This window comes from Rhinolophus sinicus, linkage group LG02 (assembly GCF_036562045.2).
Source record: "Rhinolophus sinicus isolate RSC01 linkage group LG02, ASM3656204v1, whole genome shotgun sequence".
NCBI classification, from domain to species: Eukaryota; Metazoa; Chordata; class Mammalia; order Chiroptera; family Rhinolophidae; genus Rhinolophus; species Rhinolophus sinicus.
This window is the reverse complement of record NC_133752.1, coordinates 7,583,186-7,606,646: the sequence shown is the minus strand read 5'-3', so window position 1 is coordinate 7,606,646 and position 23,461 is coordinate 7,583,186. Positions and strand designations below refer to the sequence as shown.

Here is a 23,461-nt window from a genome sequence, read left to right as displayed (position 1 = left end):
GTGATTTTTATTGGAATTGTTTATTGTTTATTAGACACCATGTACTTCCTGAAGTTATCAAAAGCCGTCTCTGTATCCTAATATACAGGCCACTTTATCCTAGAAGTTATCCAAGTGGATATATTTTGAATCATCACATAAATTTAGGGAGTTTGTGCTCCACTGGAATCAGTAGAGCCAAATGAAGGATGAAAGTGACAGCTTTAGATTCAAAATTCTGATTTGTTGCTTCTAAATGAAAGCTGTGAGCCTTAATAAAATAAAATATTTAAAAAATACATGATACCAAATTATTGATGAATGACATCATATGTAATGTGTTCGATTTGCTTTAAAATTATGAGTGGGGATACGGATGAAACAAGATTGGTCATAACTTGATAATTGTTGAGGCATCTTTCCTTGTATTTTCTAACAAAACGTATTGACAAGGGAAAATGCATTTTTGTTTTCATACTGTTTTCCATGTGTTCTTTGAGCCTTTTAATGGCAGAAGAAAAGACTTTTCTACAATGGTACATTAAAAAAAATTTTTTCCTAGTAAGTAAAAATGCAAAGAGTCTTCTCAATTTATAATTAAATTTAATTGTAATTTTTGTGACTATTTGATTGAGTATAATATAACCCAAATCAGAGACAAGTATAATGCTTAGATTTTTATTATCTTGCTAATTGCAGCTTCAAGTTACCATTAGTTAATAACTCAAGACCCGGTATATACACAGGAAGAGGTTCATTGTTAACAAGAGTGAATGTAGATCTGTATTTTAAATAGTTTTCCTACTAGTTAAGGTAATGCTAGATGCTAAACAGTCCCAAAAGCATCAATATCTTAGCACAATAGAAATTTCTTTCTTGTTTACGTAAAGACCAAAACCAGATATTGCTTATAAGTAGTGGCTCATCTGCCTTTTAGGGACCCAAACTTTCTCCATTTTCTGGAACTGCCATTTTCAACAGATGACTTAACAGGTCACCATGAAGAAGGAAAGAGTAAGGACTACTATACATGGAAAGCTTTCATGGGCCAAGCCTAGTAGCCATGAACATTAGTCCTTTCTTCATTGCATTGGTCAGAAGTTTGTCTCATGGGCACACCTAACTGCAAGCCAGTCTGGGAAATATAGTGTAGCCAGCCAGTCTGCCCATCTTACGCTCATCATTATGTGTCTATTTTAAGAACAGTGACCTTGCTTGAAAATAACAAGTTAGCCGGCTGCCACTGTGGGTGCTGGCAGAAGGTATGATCCTCCTGGGTCAGAGGTAAAGGACGTTATTACTCATAGCAAGCAGGGTGTTTGCATTGGTTCTCCTTGTCCCCCAAGTTTCGCCAAGGCAGTGTAAGAGGACCTACATAGATGATGTGCATGTGGTGATTTGTATCACAGCTGAGGAACCCTGAACTTAGGGAACCTAAATCTCTTATAATGGGCTGCAAGTTAGCTGCTGACCTTGCTCTGGAGGGAGATATTATCTTTATTATACCAGACAATAAAGAAACTTACAGTTTGGTTCTGAGGGACACACCAGCTCTATGTAGGCTGCTTGCTATACAAACATCTTTGAAAGGATAGTTCAAGATAAAAGCTCTCATTTAAAAATTTTACTTTTCCCAATTTTAATTTTTGAAATTTATTTAAAAAATTCTAGTATATTTTTCCTGTAATTTATGCACACATATGTTTACAAAACAGGGATTTTACAGTATGCATAATTTTATACTTTACTTTTTAACATCCTGTACTATTGTGTATTTCACCTAATGGTCTTTTTTCAGCTTTATTGAGATATAATTGACATATAACATTGTGTAAGTTTAAGGTACACAATGTGATGATTTGATACACTGTGTGTTGCAAAATGATCACCCCATAGAGTAAGCTAACATCGGCATCATGTCACAGAATTAGTATTTTTTGTGGTGAGAACATTTAAGATTTACTCTCTTAGCAAGTTTTCAAGTATATAGTACTGTATTATTAACTATGATCTCTATGTTGTATGTTAGATCCCTAGAACTTATTTGTCTTATAGCTGGAAGTTTGTACCCCTTGAGCAATGTTTGCTTCCTCTCCCCCCCCTTCCCTGGTAACACCATTTTAGTCTTTGTTTCTATCAGTTCAGCTTTTCCAGATTTCACATGTAGGTGAGATCACATAGTATTTGTCTTCTCTGATTTATTTCACTTAGCAGAATGCCCTCAAGTTCCATCCATATTGTTGCAAACAGCAGGATGTCCTTTTTCATAACTGGATAGTATTCGTGTGTGTGTGTGTGTGTGTGTGTGTGTGTGTGTGTGTGTGTGTGTAGTCTTATCCATTCATCCATCCTGTTTTCATTTCCTTTGGATATATACTCAGCAGTGGGATTGCTGGGTCATAAGGTAGTCCTGCTTTTAATTTTTTGAGGAACCTCCATACTGTTTTCCATAGTGGCTGCACCGGTTTACATTCCCACCAGGAGTGTATGAGGGTTCCTTTTCTCCACACCTCCTCGCTAACAGTTGTTATTTCTTGTCTTTTTGATAATAGACATTCTAACAGGTATGAGGTGATATCTTATTGTGGTTTTGATTTGCGTTTTCCTGATGATCAGTGATGTTGAGAACCTTTTCAGGTACCTTTTGGCCATTTGTATGTCTTCTTTGGAAGAATGTCTGTTCAGTTCCTCTGCCCATTTTAAAATCAGATTGTATGTTTTTTTGCTGTTGAGTTATAAGAATTTTTTGTATACTTTGGAAGTTAATCTCTTACCAGATATGTGGTTTGCAAATATCTTTTTCCCATTCTATAGGTTGCCTTTTCATTTTGTTAATTTTTTTCCTTTGCTGTGCAGAAGCTTTTTTTTTGATATAATCCCACTTGTTTGTTTTTGTTTTGTTGGCTTTGCTTTTAGTGTCAAATCCAAAAAAATCAGTGCCAAGACCTCACTTAATATTAATAGTCTTTATGTCCATGATTTTTAATGGCCTGAAAGTATTGTATTATGTGGTTGTATCATAATTTAACTGTATCTCTATTTTGGGACATTTATATTACTTCCAGTATTCTTTTTTGTTGTTATTATAAATACTCTGTGGTAAAGATCTTAATTTATAATTCTTATTATATATCCCTGATGTTTTCCTCAAGATAAACTCTTCCAAGTTGTGTTACTTGGTTATAGAATATCAACGTTTGTAAGGCTCAACACACATTTTCAAATTGCGTTTCCAAAAGCCAGTAGTACCAACTCTTATCAACACTGGGTGTTCTTATGTGGTTTTTATTTTGTTTTTGCTTTTAGGTTTTTTTTCCATTTTTGCTAATTTGAAATGTAAATATCAGTACTTCATTTTTTTTTTAGTTGCATTTCTTTGTATACTAGTGAGATTAAACAATGTTTTCACAGGTTTATATGAAACATTTAAAAAGGCCTTTAAGGCGGCTTAACATTCTATAAAAAATAATGATTAGTTACATTTGTGAGAAAATGTCACTTACTGGATTTTTAATATTCGTGGATTCCTGAAATGTGCTTTTGTTGGTATATCTTTCTTGTTGTATACCTAAAGTATAAAATATGAAATAATGTAATTTTTATTATTAAAATTAAACTAAAAATTGTACATATTAATCCTTCAAACAATTTGCTAAGTTGTATCAATATTATTCTTGTTAGCCAAAATTGGATTCTATTAAGACTTCTATTTCATGTAACATGTGATGTTAAGAACACAGCAGATAGCCTTCGCATCTTGACTTTTTTTTCTTTCATTTTAATGTCCAAGACAGATAACAGTATGAGTGAGCCACGTGCTTTTCTTACACAGTTGGTTTTGACAGTTAAAAAAATATAAATTGGATTTTCTTTCTCTTTCTAATGCAGTCTTAGAATTTTTTTTATCTTCATGTTTTTCATCCCTGTTTATGTTAGCTACACAAGAAAGCCCAGGACACTGATATCATTGGTTTACCTCCTGCATTCTTATCCAATACAGCTCTGTCCTCCCCTTTTCAGGCCCTGGTTTCTGTTCCTTCTTAATTTCTGAGACCCTTCCACTGGGCCATCAGGAGCTTACAAAGAAGACATCAACAAAATTCCTATATTCTCAACATGTTCCTCGAACAAAAGTTTTTTAACTTCTTGTTCTGTCTCTTGGTTTTCCCATAAAGACAGTGCTGCCTTCTTCTGAAGCCCTTTGAAGTGTTGCTTTTCTCTACTGTATATACCTTATCACTACGGCTGGAGGTGGGATAGGTGACCTTCTTGTTCTGTATTGGTCTTTCCAGATCATTCTCCTTTATCTTTTTAAAAGACCCTTAGATTTGACTATCAAGCCATATGATTATACCTCCCTGCCATGCCACTTAACATTTCTTGGAGTTGTCAGCCAATATCATTGCCTATATCACTTATATCATTGCCTTGAATTTCTTAAAGATTTTGCCTCCTTGGTCACAGTCACTCAATTACTGTGCTTTCATGATTCTTAGCAACTTCAGTATTCATACATATTATCCTTCTAATACCTTGGTCTCTCAGTTCCTTGAATTCTTCACTCCAGTCACCTTTCCCCCGCCCCCAACTATACTAACAGCTATTCTGAAGACCTAGCCAATATCAGTTTCCGTACCCTATTCATAATATCAGTTTTATGCATCTCAATCTCTGTGTATTACCTCCTGTCTTTTCAGCTCACTTTCTTTAGTAACCCATCAATAATTTTTAAACCCACACAAGACCTTAAAATAAGTTGATTTACCAATTTTGTATTTTCCTCAACCCTCTTCTTAATCAACTTAGATTCCATGCTCCATAAATATAACCATTACATTGCATTTACTCTCTTCAACTTACCTGCCCTTCTTTTCAGTTATTGGGTGTGGTTGGGAAAAGCCAGGTCTACCTAAATGCAAATCTCTATCCATTCATGGAGCTAAATGAATGTGGCTGGAACAAAAGCTACAAATACACTGTGTCTCATTTTACATCCAGATTAACTATCTTTAAGTGACTTTTCTGTATCTTTCACAACCCATGTGAAATTCATTACCATATCCTATTCACTTTTTAGTCCTAACATATATTGAGGATCTGTCCCACTTTTTACTATATCTATTGCTACCTCTTTTGTTCAAACGACCATACTCTCTCTCCTAGATTAGAGCTCCCTCAATGGCTTCTCTGCTTTACGTTTGACCCTATTCAGTTTATTCTCAATAGAGCAGCGCAAATGAACCTTTTAAAATGTGAGTCAAATTATATCTTTTTTTTAGTTAAAATTTATTGGGGTGACAATGGTCAACAACATTACATAGGTATCAAGTATACAGTTCTATCATACATCATCTATATACCATGTTTCCCCGAAAATAAGACCTCGCCGGACAATCAGCTCTAAAGCATCTTTTCGAGCAAAAATTAATATAAGACCCAATCTTATTTTACCATAATATAAGACCGGGTCTTATCAAACATAAGACCCGGTCTTATATTAATTGTTGCTCTCCAAAGGATGCATTAGAGCTGATTGTCCGGCTAGATCTTATTTTCGGGGAAACGTGGTATTGCACTATATGTTTACCACCCAGAGTCAGTTTTCCTTCCATCACCATATATTTGAACCCTTTTACCCTCTTCTGTCTGCCCTGCCCCCTTACCCTCTGGTAACCATTAAACTGTTATCCGTATCTATGACTTTTTTTCTTTGTTTGTCTTTTTCCTTTGTTGTCTTCAGATTTATATCCCACATATCAGTGAAGTCATATGGTTCTCAACTTTTTCTGTCTGACTTATTTCACACAGCATGATAATCTCAACATCCATACATGTTGTTGCAAATGGCACTATGTCATCTTTTCTTATGGCAGAGTAGTATTCCATTGTGTCAAAACCCTCCAGTAACTTCCCATCTCTCTTGGAGTGGCCTACACATTCTGGGTGATCTGGTCCCTGGCTTTTTACACCTCATTTCCAACTGTTTCTCTCTCTTGCCAACTCATTTTAGCTACTTTGGCCTCCTGGCTTTTCTTTGAATATGCTAAGAATAATCTTTTTTTAGAGACTTTGCACTTGCAGTTAGTTCCTTCTGCTGGGAAGGTTTTTCCCCAGATTACCTTGCTCCATAGCCTTCTTAAGGTTTTTCACCTGCTTGTTTAAAATAGTACTGCCTCTCATGTACCCTTCATTTTTCTCCATAAGCTCGATCAGCATTTGCCATACTATATATTTTACTTGTTAGTCCTTTTTCCTTCATTAAAATATTAGCTTGTTGTATCTACAGCATCCATGACAGTGCCTGGTATTCAAATATTTGTTGAATGAATGAGAATGATCAATAAAGGGGTTATCCATGGGGCAGCCGGATGGCTCAGTTGGTTAGAGTGCGAACTCTCAACAACAGGGTTGCCGTTCAATTCCCCGCATGGGATGGTGGGCTGCGCCGTCTGCAACAAAAGATTGAAAATGGCAACTGGACTTGGAGCTGAGCTGCGTCCTCCACAACTAGATTGAAGGACAACGACTTGGAGCTGATGGGCCCTGGAGAAACATGCTGTTCCCCAATATTCCCCAATAAAATCTATAAAAAAATAATAAAGTGGTTATCCATTGAAATTGTTAAGCACATGGGTAAGCAGGATGTGTATGGTTGAGAACAGAGAAATTGCGTGTATATAATATTGATGCCTTTGTCCTTCAGTTGCTTAGATAGTGGAAGGCTGTACACCAAAATGTTAACAGTAGTTGTCTTTAGTTAATGGTATTTTAAAATTTCATTTTCGTGATTGTTTTTCTGAATATTTGGGAAATGAGCATGTATTACTGTTATCAGGAAATTTTAATTACATTTAAAAAAATAAAGTATAGGACCTAAGGAAAATGATGTGGTTCACTGAAGGACATTAAGGAAGCTAAATCATTATAGCAGTAAGAGTGTTATATGTATGATAGGTGGGTATTGGATAATAATTTTAAGTGTGCTCTTAAAAATAAAAGAAAAGAATGATTTTACTAGTGTCTCACTTTAACTTTACCTTCACAATTTACGTTTCTGGATTATTTAGAATGATGTACTCTAGTGACTGAGCCCTCTTCAGCGTTGCCCACTAAATTCTAATACAACAGAAGAAAACTGTGTAGGGAAATTCTGTGAGGGCCTTTTTTATATCTGCTGTCTCATTTGTCAGAATCTCAGTTATTTAAAATAACTTGTATCCGTAATGGTCTTTTATGTTTATACTACTGGTGGTGGCTTTTTTGAGGACCTAGATGTATCTTTTTCATCTTTGGGTTCACACTACCTTCCACAGTACTTAGTATATAATAGGTACTCAGTAAATGTTTGTTGAATAGATGCTTTTCTTTTTTGATTGATCAGTGATACACTAGTCTCTCATTGCTACCTTTATTAGGAAAATACTTTTGCTTGGATAGTAAATCCCCCAGTGCTGTAGATACACTTATGTGGTAGTTAGCAAATTGTGGGGAGGAGGGAGGAAAAGAGGAAAAAAGAGAAAGGAAAAAAAAACTGAACAATGATAGACTGTTCCATTAGAAAAGACAAATATACACACAACAAATGGCAAACTTCATTTAAAAAAAAATTGGATAGTGATTTCATTGGGGATTTTTTCTAGTGACATGATTTGTTGTTACTCTTGTTGAATTAGGAAAGTATTTTAGCTTCAATATTAGGATAAACTAGATGTATAAATGTCAGTGCTAATAGCGTAGTATTTTAGTCTTCTACAAATTGATGCCTGTGGTATCTGGACATTTTTTTGCCTGTTCTTGTAAATAAGGTCTCAGTGGTATTTAAGGAACAGCAACTTGTGGCCAGAAAAGAAAAAAGCTCCATATTATCCAAGCTGAGCAATATAAATGAGACTCAGGAATCCCCCACTAAATCAAAAATCTAGAGAAAGATCTCTTGAGCCTACAAACTAAAGACCTTCAATATAATTTTAAATAGTAAGAGAACATTTTTTAGTTGATAATCAATTGACACCATTATGTAGGCTTACTAGATTTGCAAATTTACAAGTTTTTACAAGTCAGTTGGGTCCCTTCCTCAGGAAATCAGTTTAACTTTTTTTTCCCTATATTGACTCAAAGAGCCCAGTTGTCCTTAAATCCTGTGAATATATTTGCCTTATAATTTGACGGCATTGAGTCAACACGCTAATAGGGTCTCTAGTGTTATAAAAAGAAAAACTGTTCAATAAAGGATCCCATTTGAGAAAATAGACTGTGCCAGATAAAACCAGTATTGGATAAGAGTACTGTGCTCTATTTTAAAGCACCTACAACTATTCAAGGAAATAAGTGCTTGCCCATGACTTTCAAAATGCATACTGTAGGTTTGGAAAGCAGCTGAGCTGTGTCTTTGTGAAATTAAACCATGGCTGTAAATAAAGTAAGTAAACTATGAAATATTGATATCTTTTAGCAGAAAATGAATTATGTATTTGTGTTAACATTAGTATTTATAAAGTTTGCAGACCTATTCTAATTATTAAAGTAATTATGCTGTTTCAATCAAATATGCTTGGGTAAGTGCATCTCTCAATTAATCACTATGTTTAAACACATTATACTAAGTAAAGCTTTTTTTAGTATCAATGTGCCTAAAGGTATACAGATAATAAGAATAATAGCTTCATTTTTTGAATACTTATCACGGCTGATCATTGTGCGTTATATGTGGCTTAAGTCTCAAAGACTCTATATAACATAGGTATATTTGTTAGTCTCAGTTTTAGAGACTGAGGCATAAAGAGGTTACGGAAATTGCCCAAGATTACACAGCTAGGGACTAAGCTGGCATATAATACTGGAAAATAAGTCACACTTAAACATATTTAAAATATATTGACTAACTCTAATATTAAAATTTTTTCTCTGTTTTTGTTCACCTTTCTAGTTGATTTGGAGCATATGCGAACGGTAAAATCTGAAAAACACTTACGGTTTTGCCAGGAAAATGGTTTTAGTAGCCACTTCGTCTCAGCAAAGACAGGAGACTCTGTAAGTAAAATGAATACTGAATATTGTAAGTGAGATTTTACTTTTATTTACTAATATTCATAGGCAATATACTGTCATTACTTAACTTTTGGAACAAATTGAAGACATAAAATAGATTAGATATAACATTTATTCTGTTTATATGTAATAATTCATTAAACATAATTTTATGGTTATTTTAAAATATGAATTTGAAAAGAGTATAAATCACCTATAATCTCAGCAACTAGAATTGACCATTCATAAACTCATATAATTCCTTCTAGTCTTTTCTGATGCTCATGAATATTAGAGCTACTGCCAGCAGATTGCATTACTGAGTGCTTACTTTGTGGCGGGCGCCATACGACTCGGATGATCTGTCTTTCATAGATGAGTCTTAGGGAGATTATGTAGTGTAGCTAGTACGTGGGGGAGATAGGATTTGTACGCCTAAGCAGTGACACTTCAAGGCTCACTGGATTAACCACACTAAATATTTATTTAAAAAAATGAAGATCATAATGTAGAAATAATTTTGTGTTTTAGTTATTTAATATATATATATCTGTAGAAAAATTTGTCATGTCTTTTAATATTACTAAATAGATTTAATAACCCACTAGATTTAATAATCCATGAAATAACTATTCAAAAATTCATTCGATCAAGTTCGTATTGTTGGACATATAGGTTGTTTCCCAGTTTTGACATACGGTAATGTAAAACTTTGTCCACAAGCTTTCATGTTTTGATTATTTCCTTTGAAAAAGAATTAAAAAAAATTTTCAGTTACAATTGACATTCAATATGATATTAGTTTCAGGTGTATAGCATAGAGCAGGAGTGTCCAAACTTTTTTCAACGTTTTTCACCAAGGGCCATATGCAGTAAAATACACAAACAGCCGGGCCACTCACTCGAGGTGAAGTACATATTGCCTCACCTGGTTTATTTAAGTAAACTAAATATATTTTTGGAATTTGCTGCGGGCCAATAAAAAATGGATTGCGTGCCGCAGTTGGCCCGCGGGCCGCAGTTTGGACACCGTGGCACAGAGGTTGGACATTTATATAAGTATAACTTATGAAGTGATCACTGTGATTACTTTCTTTACATAGATTCCTTGAAAAAGAATTGAAACATATTGACAAATTACCATCAGAAAGGCTAAGTTAATTTATACCACCACCAGCATTGTATAAGTGCCATACTACTATATTATTTTTTTTAACATTAGGATTTATTTATTTTTAAATCTTTGTCAATTTGGCAAAAAAAAAAAGAGAAGTATTTTGCTATTTAAATTTGAAATTTTCTGATTGCTATTGAGGTTGAAAATTTAAAAATTTCATTACCAATTTATTTTTTGCCTATTATTTATTTGTGATATTATATTACTTTAAAAATTTATGGCTGTTTTTATGTCAGGAATAAAAGCCATTTGTCATAATTTTTGCAAATATTGTCCACTGCCCAGATTTTTGTTTGTTAATCTTCTTGACATTTTCTTTCTTTTTTTTTTAAATTTTATTTTATTAAATTTATTGGGGTGACAATTGTTAGTAAAATCACATAGATTTCAGGTGTACAATTCTGTATTACATCATCTATAAATCCCATTGTGTGTTCATCACCCAGAGTCAGTTCTCCTTCCATCACCATGTATTCGATCTCCCTTACCCTCATCTCCCACCCCCCCACCCCCCACCCCACTTACCCTCTGGTAACCACTAAACTATTGTCTGTGTCTATGAGTTTCTGTTTCTCATTTGTTTGTCTTGTTCTTTTGTTGTTTTCGGTTTATATACCACACATCAGTGAAATCACATGGTTCTCTGCTTTTTCTGTCTGACTTATTTCGCTGAGCATTACTCTCTCAAGATCCATCCATGTTGTCACAAATGTTCCTATATCATCTTTTCTTACCACCGAATAGTATTCCATTGTGTATATATACCACAACTTCTTTATCCATTAATCTATCGAAGGACATTTTGGTTGTTTCCATGTCTTGGCCACTGTACCTCTGCTTTTCAACATAGTGTTGGAAGTCCTTGCCAGAGCAATCAGGCAAGAGAAAGAAATAAAAGGCATCCAAATTGGGAATGAAGAAGTTAAATTATCACTCTTTGCAGATGACATGATGCTATATATAGAAAACCCTAAAGACATTTTCAACCAAAGAAAGTGATTTTTTTTTCCTGTGGTTTAATCTTTTTGATATTATTCCTCTATGATTTCCTTCATGTTTTTTATGCTCAAGATAAATATTAAATAATATAAAGGATGTTTAATCTTTGGGGGGGTGTAACTCATTTAAATATTTGACTCCTTGGAACCCTTTCCCCCAGGATAACACAAACATGGGAACATACCCACACAGGTCATTAAAAAAATATAGTATCAATACTCCTTGATAAGTCTATCCATGGATTTGGGCTTCTACCCTCACTAATCTTACTAGAGGTCTTTGCCATTTTAGAATTATTTTAACTTTCAGTATTTTAGCTTGTGTTTAACTACTTAGCGTTTTTTGTGTACTTGTGTTGAACCACCATTAAAAATCTTCCTTGTTTTCTTTTTAAATAAAACTTTGAAATGGTTTGTTCTTGTGGGATCACTTTAAGATTGTAGTCATCTCCAAATCCAGGTTACTTCCCCTCATTGCTTGAGCTCCTGGCTTACTGTACTTTCTCTAATATTACCTTTGTCATTGTACTTAGTGATTTCAGTATCTTTGTCCTCCACCCCACCTCAGCCACTCACTCCCACGCATTGTCATTATGAATCACTGCAGTCCTTCTTCTCCCTCCTATCTTTATATCAGGCATCCTACTCACCGACCACCATCTGTCTTTCCAGCTGACACCCTTGGATGCCCTAACCCAGTCAATCTGCAACCTCAGCAGGACCTACAAGACGTAAATACTAGCACCTCATCAATGTCCCTTACCTCCTTGCATGTCCTCATTTTCCTCTCTTTCTAACTTAAATCTCATAACCAATCAAAATCATTGCCATGCATATACCCTTCATTCTCTTTCCCCTCTTTCATTTTATTGAACTCACTTGGCTAAACCTTAACTCTGGTTTAAATCAAGCCCCCACTTTTTTATGGCTGCACCCATATATTTGAACATGATCAGAGAAAAATACAGAGGCATGCTGGGGGTTTCACCATCACTAACCTGCAGTGGGTCTTTAATGCTGCTCAGTAATTATACTCCATGTCCCTAGGCCATTCTCTCCCCCCTCAACTAATGGCTGTTAAAGCTTCTCTGTTCAGATCTACAAAACTTCCTCATCCATTCTCTCCGCTGATGACCTCATTTCCTATTTTATAATAAATTTGAAATAAACAGGGGGCAACTTCCACATACTCCGGCTACCACATTTACGCCCCCTCTCCTTCCCACCCTGCATGGATTCCCATATATTCTGTCTCTGCGGTTACTGTGGGATGGACTGTCTGTGCTTCTAGCGATAACGGACATTGCTTACTGTGTTTCCCTGAAAACAAGACCTAGCCGGACATCAGCTCTAATGCGTCTTTTGGAGAAAAATTAATATAAGACCCGGTCTTATTTTACTATAATATAAGACTGGGTATAATATAGTGTAATATAATACAATGTAGTATAATATAATATAATATAATATAATATAATATAATATAATATAATATAATATAATATAATATAATATAATATAATATAATATAATATAATGATATATAATATAATACCGGGTCTTATATTAATTTTTGCTCCAAAAGACTCATTAAAGCTGATTGTCTGGCTAGGTCTTATTTTCGGGGAAACACTGTAGTATCTCTCTCATTCCTGCATCATCATTTTTAAAAATCTCTACTGGATTTTTCTATCAGCATACAAAATATTATTGCTTATCTTAAAAACAAGAAAACTCTTGATCCTACATCTTTCTTTAGTTATTGCCTTCTTTCCCCCACTTTCCAGTGGAATGTTTTGAAAGAGTTATCTCTAGTTCTCTCCTTTGAATTTCTTTTGAACAGTTCTAGTCAGACTTTTGCCCCTAATATTTCACCCAAAATGCTGTTATCAAGGTCACCAGTGACCTTTTTGCTAAATCCATTGGTCAGTTCTTAGTCCTCATCTTACCTGATCTCGTTTCCCTATGCAAAATAGTTGTTCTCTCTCTCTGTTTTGAAATTCTTTTGTCACTTAGCTTCCAGGATACTAAACCTCTTGTTTCTCCTCCTGCCTTGCTGAGTATTCTCCCTCAGTACTCTCCCTTTGCTGATTCCTTTTTATCTCTCCAACTTCTAAATATTGGAGTACCCTTGAGGCCAGTCCTTGGATATTTCTTTTTCTAAACTTACTCACTTAGTGACTTCATCTAGTCTCATGGCTTTGACCAGACCTATTCCCTGAGCCGCAAGGTATTCAACTGCCCATCCATCCATGCTTAGATGCCTAATAGGCAGCCCCAGTTTAATTCAGGTCCAGAACTGAGCTCTTGATTATCCCCCTCAAATCTCTCACAGTCTTCCCACTTCAATAAATGGCAGCTCTTCTGCCAGTTGTGAAGGCCCAGATTATATTGGAGTCACCCTTGACTTCTCTCCCTCCCTCCTCTTTTCCTCCCTCCCTCTCTCCCCACCCCCAAGTCCTGTTAGCTCTACTTTCAAAATATGTCCAGACTCTGGTGACTATTTCTTACCATCTCCACAGCTACCAGTTTATTTCATGCCTCCGTTATCTTTTACATTAGTATCTTTACTGGTTTCTCTTTTTGTACTCTTGATCTTCTAGTGAATAGTCAATAAAACAGCTAGATTGAATCTGTTAGAATAGAAGTCACATCCCTCCCATGGCTTCCATTGCACTCAGAGTAAAAGCCAAAGTCCTTCCAGTAGCCTACCAGATCTTACGTGATTTGTACCCCTTCATCTCTTGGCTCATTTCCTTTCACAGTCCCCCTCTTTCCGTTCTACCATACTAGCTTTTCCTGTTTTTCCTTAAACATTGAACATCAGTGAACTATAATATATAATGCTTTTTGGGGTACAGATGACACAAGCCTTTTGGAGTATGTGTCCCTTTGATTAGAAATCAAAATTAAATTAATAAAATTGAGATAAATATTCAGTAAGTAATCATGAGATAAGTAGGGATAAGAAAATAATAGTATGCTTAATGAAACAAAATCAAGTTATATATTGCAGGTAATGTCTGGATCGGAGCTCTAGGAATCGTAGACGACTCAGCATAAGCTAACTATGTATGAAAAGGCTGTTTATAGAAATGTTTCTGTAGCTTTTTTTAATGATAATGTATATTGCTTCTTTACTCGAAACTGATCAAATATAATAAATATTACTAAGTTTTGCTCAAGATATGTGGAGAATTTTTTGAATTGATGAGAGCCACAAAGATTATTAAAGGGTTGGAAAGGAAGAGCTTTTTTAGATAGGCTAAAGCCAGATCAAAAGACCAATATAGAGTTGGTAGTGAAAAACCCAGGTAGTAAAGTATCTAATGTATTTTTGTTTTCTGCAGGACTTATAGGAGTTTGTTCTCCTAGTATTTTTTTTTTAAATATGGTAGTTGTAATTAATCATCTTACACTAAATCTCTAAAAATGTAAGTTTTTAGGGATAAATGTGTATGTTTAGACCAATTTACTGAATTACACAAAATTTCAAAATATGGGTTTAATCATTTAAAAAAATTTTACACTTAAAATTTTGCTAGATTTGAGAAATAAAGCTATTTTTGGAGTAACATATTTTTGCAATTCTTGCTGTTTATCATTGTTTAGAAAGTTCAATTTATTTGAAGGTAACTTAAGCATGCCTGTTTTAAATCATTTAAACCTATTTTTGTTATTAGGTCTTCCTGTGTTTTCAGAAAGTTGCTGCTGAAATCCTTGGAATCAAGTTAAACAAAGCAGAAATAGAACAGTCACAGGTGATTATATTGAACTTCGTATTTTAAAAACTAATTTATTCCTTAAAAGACATTAATTTTCACCACTGAATCCTTTCACATTTATGCATTCTATGTACATATCCCTGAAAGCCTTAGAAATAGATTATATATATGAATCAGTGTTTATTGTAGAAGATGGAGGATGTTAACTTTTTGCCAAATTATGAAATCCTTGAAACTTCAATTTGTCCTTTTTGTTGGAAAAATAAAATTATATAATATAAATTTTATCAGTGGTTAAAAAATGAGTTAAGGGGCTGATCATATTGTTTTGTAATTCTTTAAGTTCTTCCAGGATTACTACACAATATTTAAAAAATAATTTATACAAAAATCCCAACTATTTATCAAAATTTAGTCTTAGAATTAACTCCATTTGGTATCTTCCATGTTTGCATTCATAAAACATTATTTTTTCAATTTTTGTTAAGTCTGTACTCTAGTCTTCTCTAAAACATCCTCCACTATAATGGTATTAATTATTGATGTTCTTTTATTGTTAATTTAATGGTGTTAATTATTGAGAATTTCTGGATTTTTTCACTAGTCCTAGACAATTCTCTGAGACTAAGAAATAAACAAGAATACCAACAGTCAAGCATTTAAAAATACCACTATAATAGCACACCAGTTCACATGTTTGATGGAATGAAAACTCAGCAAGAGCCTGTAGTTTCAAGTTAAGCTTCAGAAGTGATTTGCTTAGAAGCGGTAGACAAAGCATTTTTCCTGAATCCCCTCCACTCCACCCTCACCCCATGCAGCTAAAAAGGTATAATTATCTTTTCCCATCCTTAAATATTTTTTTAATTCTTTTAGAGTTCAGTGTGTTATTTTCATAGTCACTGTGTGTGTGTGTGTGTGTGTGTGTGTGTGTGCGCGCGCGCGCGCGCGCGTGCATGTGTGTGCTTTAAAACAATACAGCTGCAGGGCGGATTTTTGGGCCATCAATGGCCACTCAGTCCTTTATAACACAGCTTGCCTATGAGAATGCTAATTCTGCATGTCAAGCTGCTATTAGACCATTCAAAAAAAAGGGAACCTTATCCGATTATATTCGCTTGATGCTCCAGCTCCCCACACAATTAGGGCAAATATTTATTGAAAATTATTATGCTGATGTGGCTGTTTCTAGGACTTGATTAAAATATTTGGAACTCTGGAAATCTGCTACTTTTATTTCTCATTATTCAAAAGACATTCGTTTTAGCACTTACTATGGCCAGGTGCAGTGTTAAGATATTTTGTACTCCCAGGCACATAAAAATAGTTACTTGGTTTTGGCCTAAGAAGAGGGTTACAAGAAAGAAATCACCATGATTTGCTTGATCATACAGAACTTGGCAGACCCTAGAGGTCAAGTGCATCCTCTGCTCTTTAGCTTTTCTAAGTGATGTTTGGAAAATGATGTCTAGTTAATTAGAAAGTCCACGAATGATTATCAAATAATCATAAATGACTTATTGATCATATATAATGTGGTATAGTGGTGGGACTAACGATTGTTTAAAGGAGTATAAGATGTCGTTCCTGCCTTCAGTGATAAAATTAATATTGTGTCGGGCACTGGGTTACAATCTCATTTAATCCTCATATTAGCTCTGTAGGGCAGGTATCATTTCATTATTTTATGGACAGGAAACTGAGACTGTGGAAAGGTTAAGTAACTTGATCCACTAACCCAGGGGTGTCAAAAGTGCGGCCCGTGGGCCAACTGCGGCCCGCAATCCATTGTTAATTGGCCTGCAGCAAATTCCAAAAATATATTTAGTTTACTTAGATAAATCAGGTGAGGCAATACGTACTTCACCTCGAGTGAGTGGCCCGGCTGTTTGTGTATTTTACCGCATATGGCCCTTGGTGAAAAACGTTGAAGAAAGTTTGGACACCCCTGCACTAACCTGTGCTTAGGCAGTGGTAGAGCCAGGATTTGAACTCAGGCCTGACAGCAGTGCCCCTGGAGTTTCTACTCTGCTGTATTGGAGGAAGGTGTGTTTACTGAGCAGTTTGGAGTGCGGTGGATGGGGGTGGAGAGGAGTCGGGTGGTGGGTGGTGGTGGTGGCGAGAAAATGGCTGAAAGAGAAGCTGACATGAACAAGTTGAAAAGCTTAGGTTGTATTTTGGAAAAAGAGGAATAGTTTGGCTAAAAATAAATGACCATTTGTGTTGGAATGTGAGGGAATTTGAGAAAAGATTATGGAGATTTATGAATGCCAAGGTGAAAAGTTTTATCCAGCATATTGACAGTGGGAAAAATTTTTTTAAGCAGAAGAATAAATGAAAACCGTTTTCAGGTAGGATTAATCTAATTGGATGTTTTTGTGTGTGGTCGAATGGGAAAGAGATGGAAGCAAGGAGAGTAGGTTACTACCCTCAACGTGATAAGGACCAGAATCAGGGTGGAAGGGAAAGAATGGATGTAAGAGGCATTTCAAAGAAGAATCAGTGGGGCTTATGGACTGACTGGATAAAAGAGAGAAGGAAAAGTCCAAGATCACTTTGGGATTTCCCACCTAAAGGAATGGAGAAAGGGGAACCCCGCTGACTGATGGGCCTGCCCTCCTCAGAGGAGAAAGTGTGCTGGTGCCTGAGCTCTGTGGTGGTGCTCAGGTAGTGACAACTCAGAATAAATAGGTAAGTTGCATACTTTTGAAAGGCAAAAATTTAGGCAAGCCTTATTAATGTTCTTAGTGCATTCTTAGTCAGACTTAACGTCGAGGCATATTTTAACTAAAGAGGTATCAGATGTGTTAAGTACATAACTCTCTAACCTCCCTGTACACCCCAACTTGTTTATTGGTGCACCCTGTCTTGTTTATTATACAATGAGGTTTAATTCAAGCTTTAGTTTGTTGATGGCATTTACTTTGAACCCGTTCATTTGAAGATGAATTCAAGCTACTAGAATCTTTTTCTACTATGTTTATCAGAATCTTTTGTGTAGGAAGCACCAAACCACTTTCCTGAACCCTATGAATTTGGTCCCTTTTCCAATTAAATTATTGATTTCACAGTGGAAACATTTTTGAAAGTTCATTTCTTTAAAAAGTATTTCTAAAATGTACTTGCAAACTGCATTGAGCACAGTGTTCACCTTTTAATTGAAATGTAGTTGACATATAACATGTAAGTTTAAGGTGTACAACATGTTAATTTTGATACATTTATGTATTGTAATATGATTGCTATGGTAGCGATAATTAGCACCTCTGTAACATTACATAATTATCCTCTCTTTTCAGCAGTTGGGATAATGAAGTTCTAGCCTCTTAGCAGGTTTGATGATTATAATGAAATATTGTTGTCTATATTCACTGTGCTGCACATTAGATTTCTAGGCCTCACTTACTACTCCTGGGAAGTCTGTACCCCTAAATAGCATCTGTCCTGCCCCCTAACCCCCATCCCCTAGTAACTACCATTTTATTCTCTAGTTTTACAAGTTTGGCTTTTCAAAATTCCAAGTATACGTGATAACATACAGCATTTGTATTTCTCTTGTGTGACTTATCTCAGCATAATGTGCTCAAGGTCCATCCATGTTTTTGCAAATGGCAGGATGTCCTCCTGTCTCATGGCTGAATGATATTCCAGTGTGCGTGTGCGTGTGTGTGTGTGTAGATGTATAATTTTATTTATCCATTCATCTATTGTTGGACACCTAGGTCATTTCCATATCTTGGCTAGTGTAAATAACAGTGCAATGAACGTGGTGATGTATATATCTTTTCTTTTCGAAATAGTGTTTCCATTTTCTTTGGATAAATATCCAGCAGTGGAATTGCTAGATCATGTGGTAGTTCTATACTATTTCGTTTTTTGAGGACCCTCCATACTGTTCTCCATAGTGGCTGCACCATTTTACATTCCCACCAACAGCGCACAAGGGTTCCGTTTTTTTCCACATCTTTATTAACATATCTCTTGGATTTTTGGTGGTAACCATTCTAACAGGTGTGAAGTTGCACAGGTGTGTTGTTAATGTGCATTTCTCTGATGATTTGTGATGCGGAGCATCTTTTTCATGTACCTTTTGGCCATTTGGATGTCTAGGACCAGGAAAAAAAAGACGAAGTTCAGATTTTATATATTTGTGTGTCTGTGTATATATCATATATATGTATATATATGTATGTCATATATATATAATATATATTAAAACATATATATGGAGGAGGTAAGGGAAGGAACAGGAGGAAGGGAGCGGGAGGGAGAGTTTATGCCTTGTTTCTGTGGGTTTTATGCCATTTGAAAGATTCCTGAGGAAATTTGGTATAATGTTTGAAATTGTTTTATTTTGATTTATTTTATAGAGAAGGAGCTAGATGGTAGACTTACCAGTCACATGGAAATTGATGCTACATAAATATTTATAATAAGGCTTTAATTTTAGTTCCATTCACTGATTACTTAAAGAGAGTCTGTTATTTTAGTTCTAACCTAGATCGTTCCTGTTTGGGAGTCATATAAAATGAGTTATCAGCACATTTTGCAAATTTTGTAAGGAAGAAAAAGGGAAAGAGGGAGAAAAGAAAGGGAGCGCAGTTTATGAATACAGCAAACTTTTTTTGAGGTTTTACTTTGTGCCAGAGACCACACTAGAAGGGATACAGAGATGAGTAAGGTAAAGTCCATGTCCTCAAGGAGCCCCCAGAATAAACAGGGCAAATATTTAAACACTTAAGTGAACTCTCGTTGCTTTTCTCACAATTCCCAATTTAGTTAATAGTTTCATTTTCATTGTTGATCTGTTCTCCTCTTTTCTTCCCCTTCCCTCAACCTTCTCCGCTAAGATAGTGTAAAAGTTGGGAACAGTTGTTAAAAAATGTCCTAGTTTCCCAGATGGTTCAGATGTTTTTGTTTACAAAGTAGTCAAACCTTTAGGAGAAAAAAATAAATTTACAACTGCTATTCTCTAGGAAGTCCAGCATTCAGCTTTTTAATAATGCAGTAGGTAATTTAAAAAGAAAATGCATAGTCTTGTATCTTTTCTCTTTCAGTGTAAATTGCAAGGAGGTTTTGCCATATATATTTGGTGTTAAGAGTTCTTAATACGTTCTTAATACATGTTTAAGCCCTGATATTTTCAGTTGCCAGTTAACAAACTATGAATTTCTATTTGGTTTGAACAAAGTATGCATTAGTTTCTTCAAAACAAAAATTTCTCTCATGTCTGAGGTACTAAACTTACTAAAAATATATGTTCCTTATGTGACCTCTGAATGTTTTCATGCTCTATATGAAAGTATGTATAGGGCATGGAGTGGGCATGCTCAAGATTTTAATTGTGTCTCACTTAGCACATAACTAGACAACACAAGTGCCTATTTAACCCCTGGTCCTAGGGGCCTTCTCTTCTTTTCTGCTTTATCTGAATACTGACCTTCCTTAGGAGCCATAAGGAACTGAGAGTCTTCTTACCTAGATGTTCATCTTATCATTTTCACCAGTATGTTTACAAAGACTGTGCTGGGATTCCTTTTTTATCCAAAACATCACTTGTCTTCCTTGCAGAACATATTTATCCACTTCGTACACACTATTCTAATCCTGGGATATTGAATATTGCTTAATGGATTTTCATATCGTATCTTTTTCTATTTACTTTTTAAGTTTATTTTTCCATATAGTTTCAAAACTCGATGGGACCTTAAAGGCCATGTAGACAAACCTTGTTTTTCACAGATTAGGAGATTGTGAAGACCAAAGAAGTAGAGTAACTTGCCTAAAGTTACGGATGTTATTGACAGCATATAATGGTACATTATATGGAAGAAAGAGTAACTTTCTTTAAGCTCCTGCTGTGTGCAAAGTACCATAGTTTTAAAGATGCTATATCCATGTTTTAAATAGTAATCTGTAATCTTGTTACATTTTGAACGTACGTCAATCATGATATTCTTTAATAGGTTGCACACCTGTTTTCTTTGCTGGATTCTTACACATCTCTAAAACAGAGATCATGTATTTATTTGACCGTATGCAATACCTAGACTAGTGATCGGCTTTGAATGAATGATAGTGACAAGTGTTTTAGCCGTCAGGGTATGTTTATTCCATATTTTGAGCATGACAACTATGACTTTTGCAATGATAAATACGTTACTATCTGGATTAAGGCACGACTGCAGAATAGCAATTGCAAATTTATCTTCAGTGTCTTCCCAGGGTGCCTCTGTATTCCTTATACTTTACTGCCCCAGCTCCGAGGCTGCTTCCTTGCTTAGCCTCTGGTCAGCTACCACTCCTTTCCAGCATCGACTAGCAATTACTCTCTGACATAATAAGGATTACGCTGCTTTCAACCACAAAGCTTCTTTCCTCTGAGGGCCACTTTATTATTTTCACTCCATTGACTAAAAGCAGAGAATAACTGAATGTACTTTGTGGCTCCAAAAATAAAAGTTGGTGTTTTGTAGGTAACATTTTCTCTGAAAACATCAATTTACGGCTTGTAAACAGCCAACTACTGTGAAATCACCTACCATGAAGCTTATGGCGTGGAAGTTCTGTTTTTCAAGTTACGGAAGCAAAGTTTTGAATCTGCAGAGCCTTGATTCTGGCTTTCAGTTCAGAAACTTTATACAAAGCCTTATGCCCAACAGCCAAAGTCCCCAGGAAAGATGTTGCCTTTTTAGTTCTTCATTAATTTGATGAAAATTAATGGTGACTATCCAAGTCATTTATGTTAGTCAGTCCTTTGACTAAAATGTCTTGACCAGAGGTCGGTAACCTGGCTGTGTTTATAAGATAGAGTTTAAACCAACATATTGGAGGATTAATGAGTTACTTACTGATTATGAAAATCCCTTCTCCTTATTGTAACCCACAGTTTGTCATGAAACAATTAGGTTTGGGGAGAGCAGATAATGGTGGTCAACGTTTCACTGACGTCCTCCCCTCAGACCTCCTGTGGCAGCTGGTAATGCTTCTGTTGATAGCATCAGCTTGAGTGCGTAGTAAATCATGAGTCTTGTCCAGAAGTCAATACTGCTTGCTAGAGAGCTGGAGTGGAGCCCACCCAAGGCTAATATACCATAGCATCCTGTTCATTTACTCTCAGTTGTTTATTCAATCTTTATAAATGTTATCACAAACAACAGCCCATATTAATGTATTTTTGTATATGTGCTATTTAATAGATGCTGTTATGAAGGAAGAGTTTTTTGAAATAAGATATTTGAAATTGTAAGAAAAAGAAAGTGAGGATAGTTTCTTTTCTTTTCTTTTTCTTCTTTTTTGAGGATAGTTTCAAATTTAAAAGACTTGGAAAGTTATGTTATCTCTGTTACACTTATTTATCATATGTAGTCTTTTCATCCTAAGCGTTATAGCAAACAAAAACCTACCATGTTTCTCCCAAAATAAGACCGGGTCTTATATTAATTTTTGCTCCAAAAGACACAGTAGGGCTTATGTTCAGGGGATGTCACCCTGAAAAATCATGCTAGGGTTTATTTTCCGGTTAGGTCTTATTTTCGGGGAAACAGTAGTTCTGATTCTTCATTTAGCAAAACTTAGATATTTGAAAACAGCACCGGTTGTACTTCAATACTATATGTCAGTATTTTTCTTTCATGACAGAAAAGTGCATTTTGAACTTATCTTTATATGAAATTTGGAAGCCTGGACATTAAGGTTGTGAGAAATGGGGCAGTGAGCATCAAAAAGAAGTCTTCGACAAATAATCAATATTATTAAATGTGAAAATGGTAAATGGCTATGGCTTCCTCTGATATATGCATCCTCTCCCTAGCTTCAAAGAAAATTAATTACTCCTGTTTCTATGTTACTATATAACATAAGTCCACTAGTAAAGCCCTTAAGATAAGTGTAGCTGTGTACGTTTTTCTCTTCCCATTAGGTCCACAGCAACTTCTGGACAGATCCTGTGTAATTTACCTGTACATTTCCAATATAGAATGACTGGCACATAGTAGAGCCTCAGTAATGTTTATTGAAGGAAATGGAATTAATACTTTTACTCCACTTTAGCATGGAAAAGCCCCATAATTCTTGGTTGTCCCCTGAAATATTGGGCATTATGTATATTATGTGTAATAGTGATATCAAAACTGGAACTCAACAATTTGCCTGGGAGGTTCAGTAGACATGTCTATTTCAGTAAGTAAATAGAATTATAAAAAATAATGTTTCTCAGATCTTTGTTTATTTTTCTTCCTTTTATGTTCATATATTCTGCTGTTTCTTTTGTGACATGCTTAAATTTATGTGTGTATTTCTTTTTCTACTTTGATGTTCTCTTCCATTTTCAATCATTGAACATACTTTCCGTTTTCTTTCTTTTTTTTTCTTTCTTCTTCGTGTTGTTTATGTTGTATGTAATTGACAGCATGTTGTCAGGGCAGAAATAATGAAGTACCCGGAAGAAGATTATCAACATACTAACTCGCCTCAGAGTAGAATCTGTTCAGTACAGTAGTGCAGGTATTAACGGATATTATTGCAGTTTTGGGGAGGAGGGTGGTGAGAACTGG

The 23,461-nt window shown here is 35.3% G+C and overlaps 1 protein-coding gene across 2 annotated transcripts in view; it reads left to right on the top strand.

Annotated features, from left to right (window-relative positions):
• Nucleotides 1-23,461, top strand: part of RAB28 (RAB28, member RAS oncogene family) — an 81,803-nt gene that overhangs the window by 56,185 nt on the left and 2,157 nt on the right. The window contains exons 5-7 of one of the 2 annotated variants that reach the window (XM_074321421.1): nt 8,906-9,009; nt 14,865-14,942; nt 23,317-23,411. In XM_074321421.1, the coding sequence (XP_074177522.1) occupies nt 8,906-9,009; nt 14,865-14,942; nt 23,317-23,406 (272 nt within the window). In that variant the 3' untranslated portion in view covers nt 23,407-23,411. The remainder of the gene's footprint in view (nt 1-8,905; nt 9,010-14,864; nt 14,943-23,316; nt 23,412-23,461) is intronic. The other variant, XM_019740864.2, reaches the window with a different exon arrangement.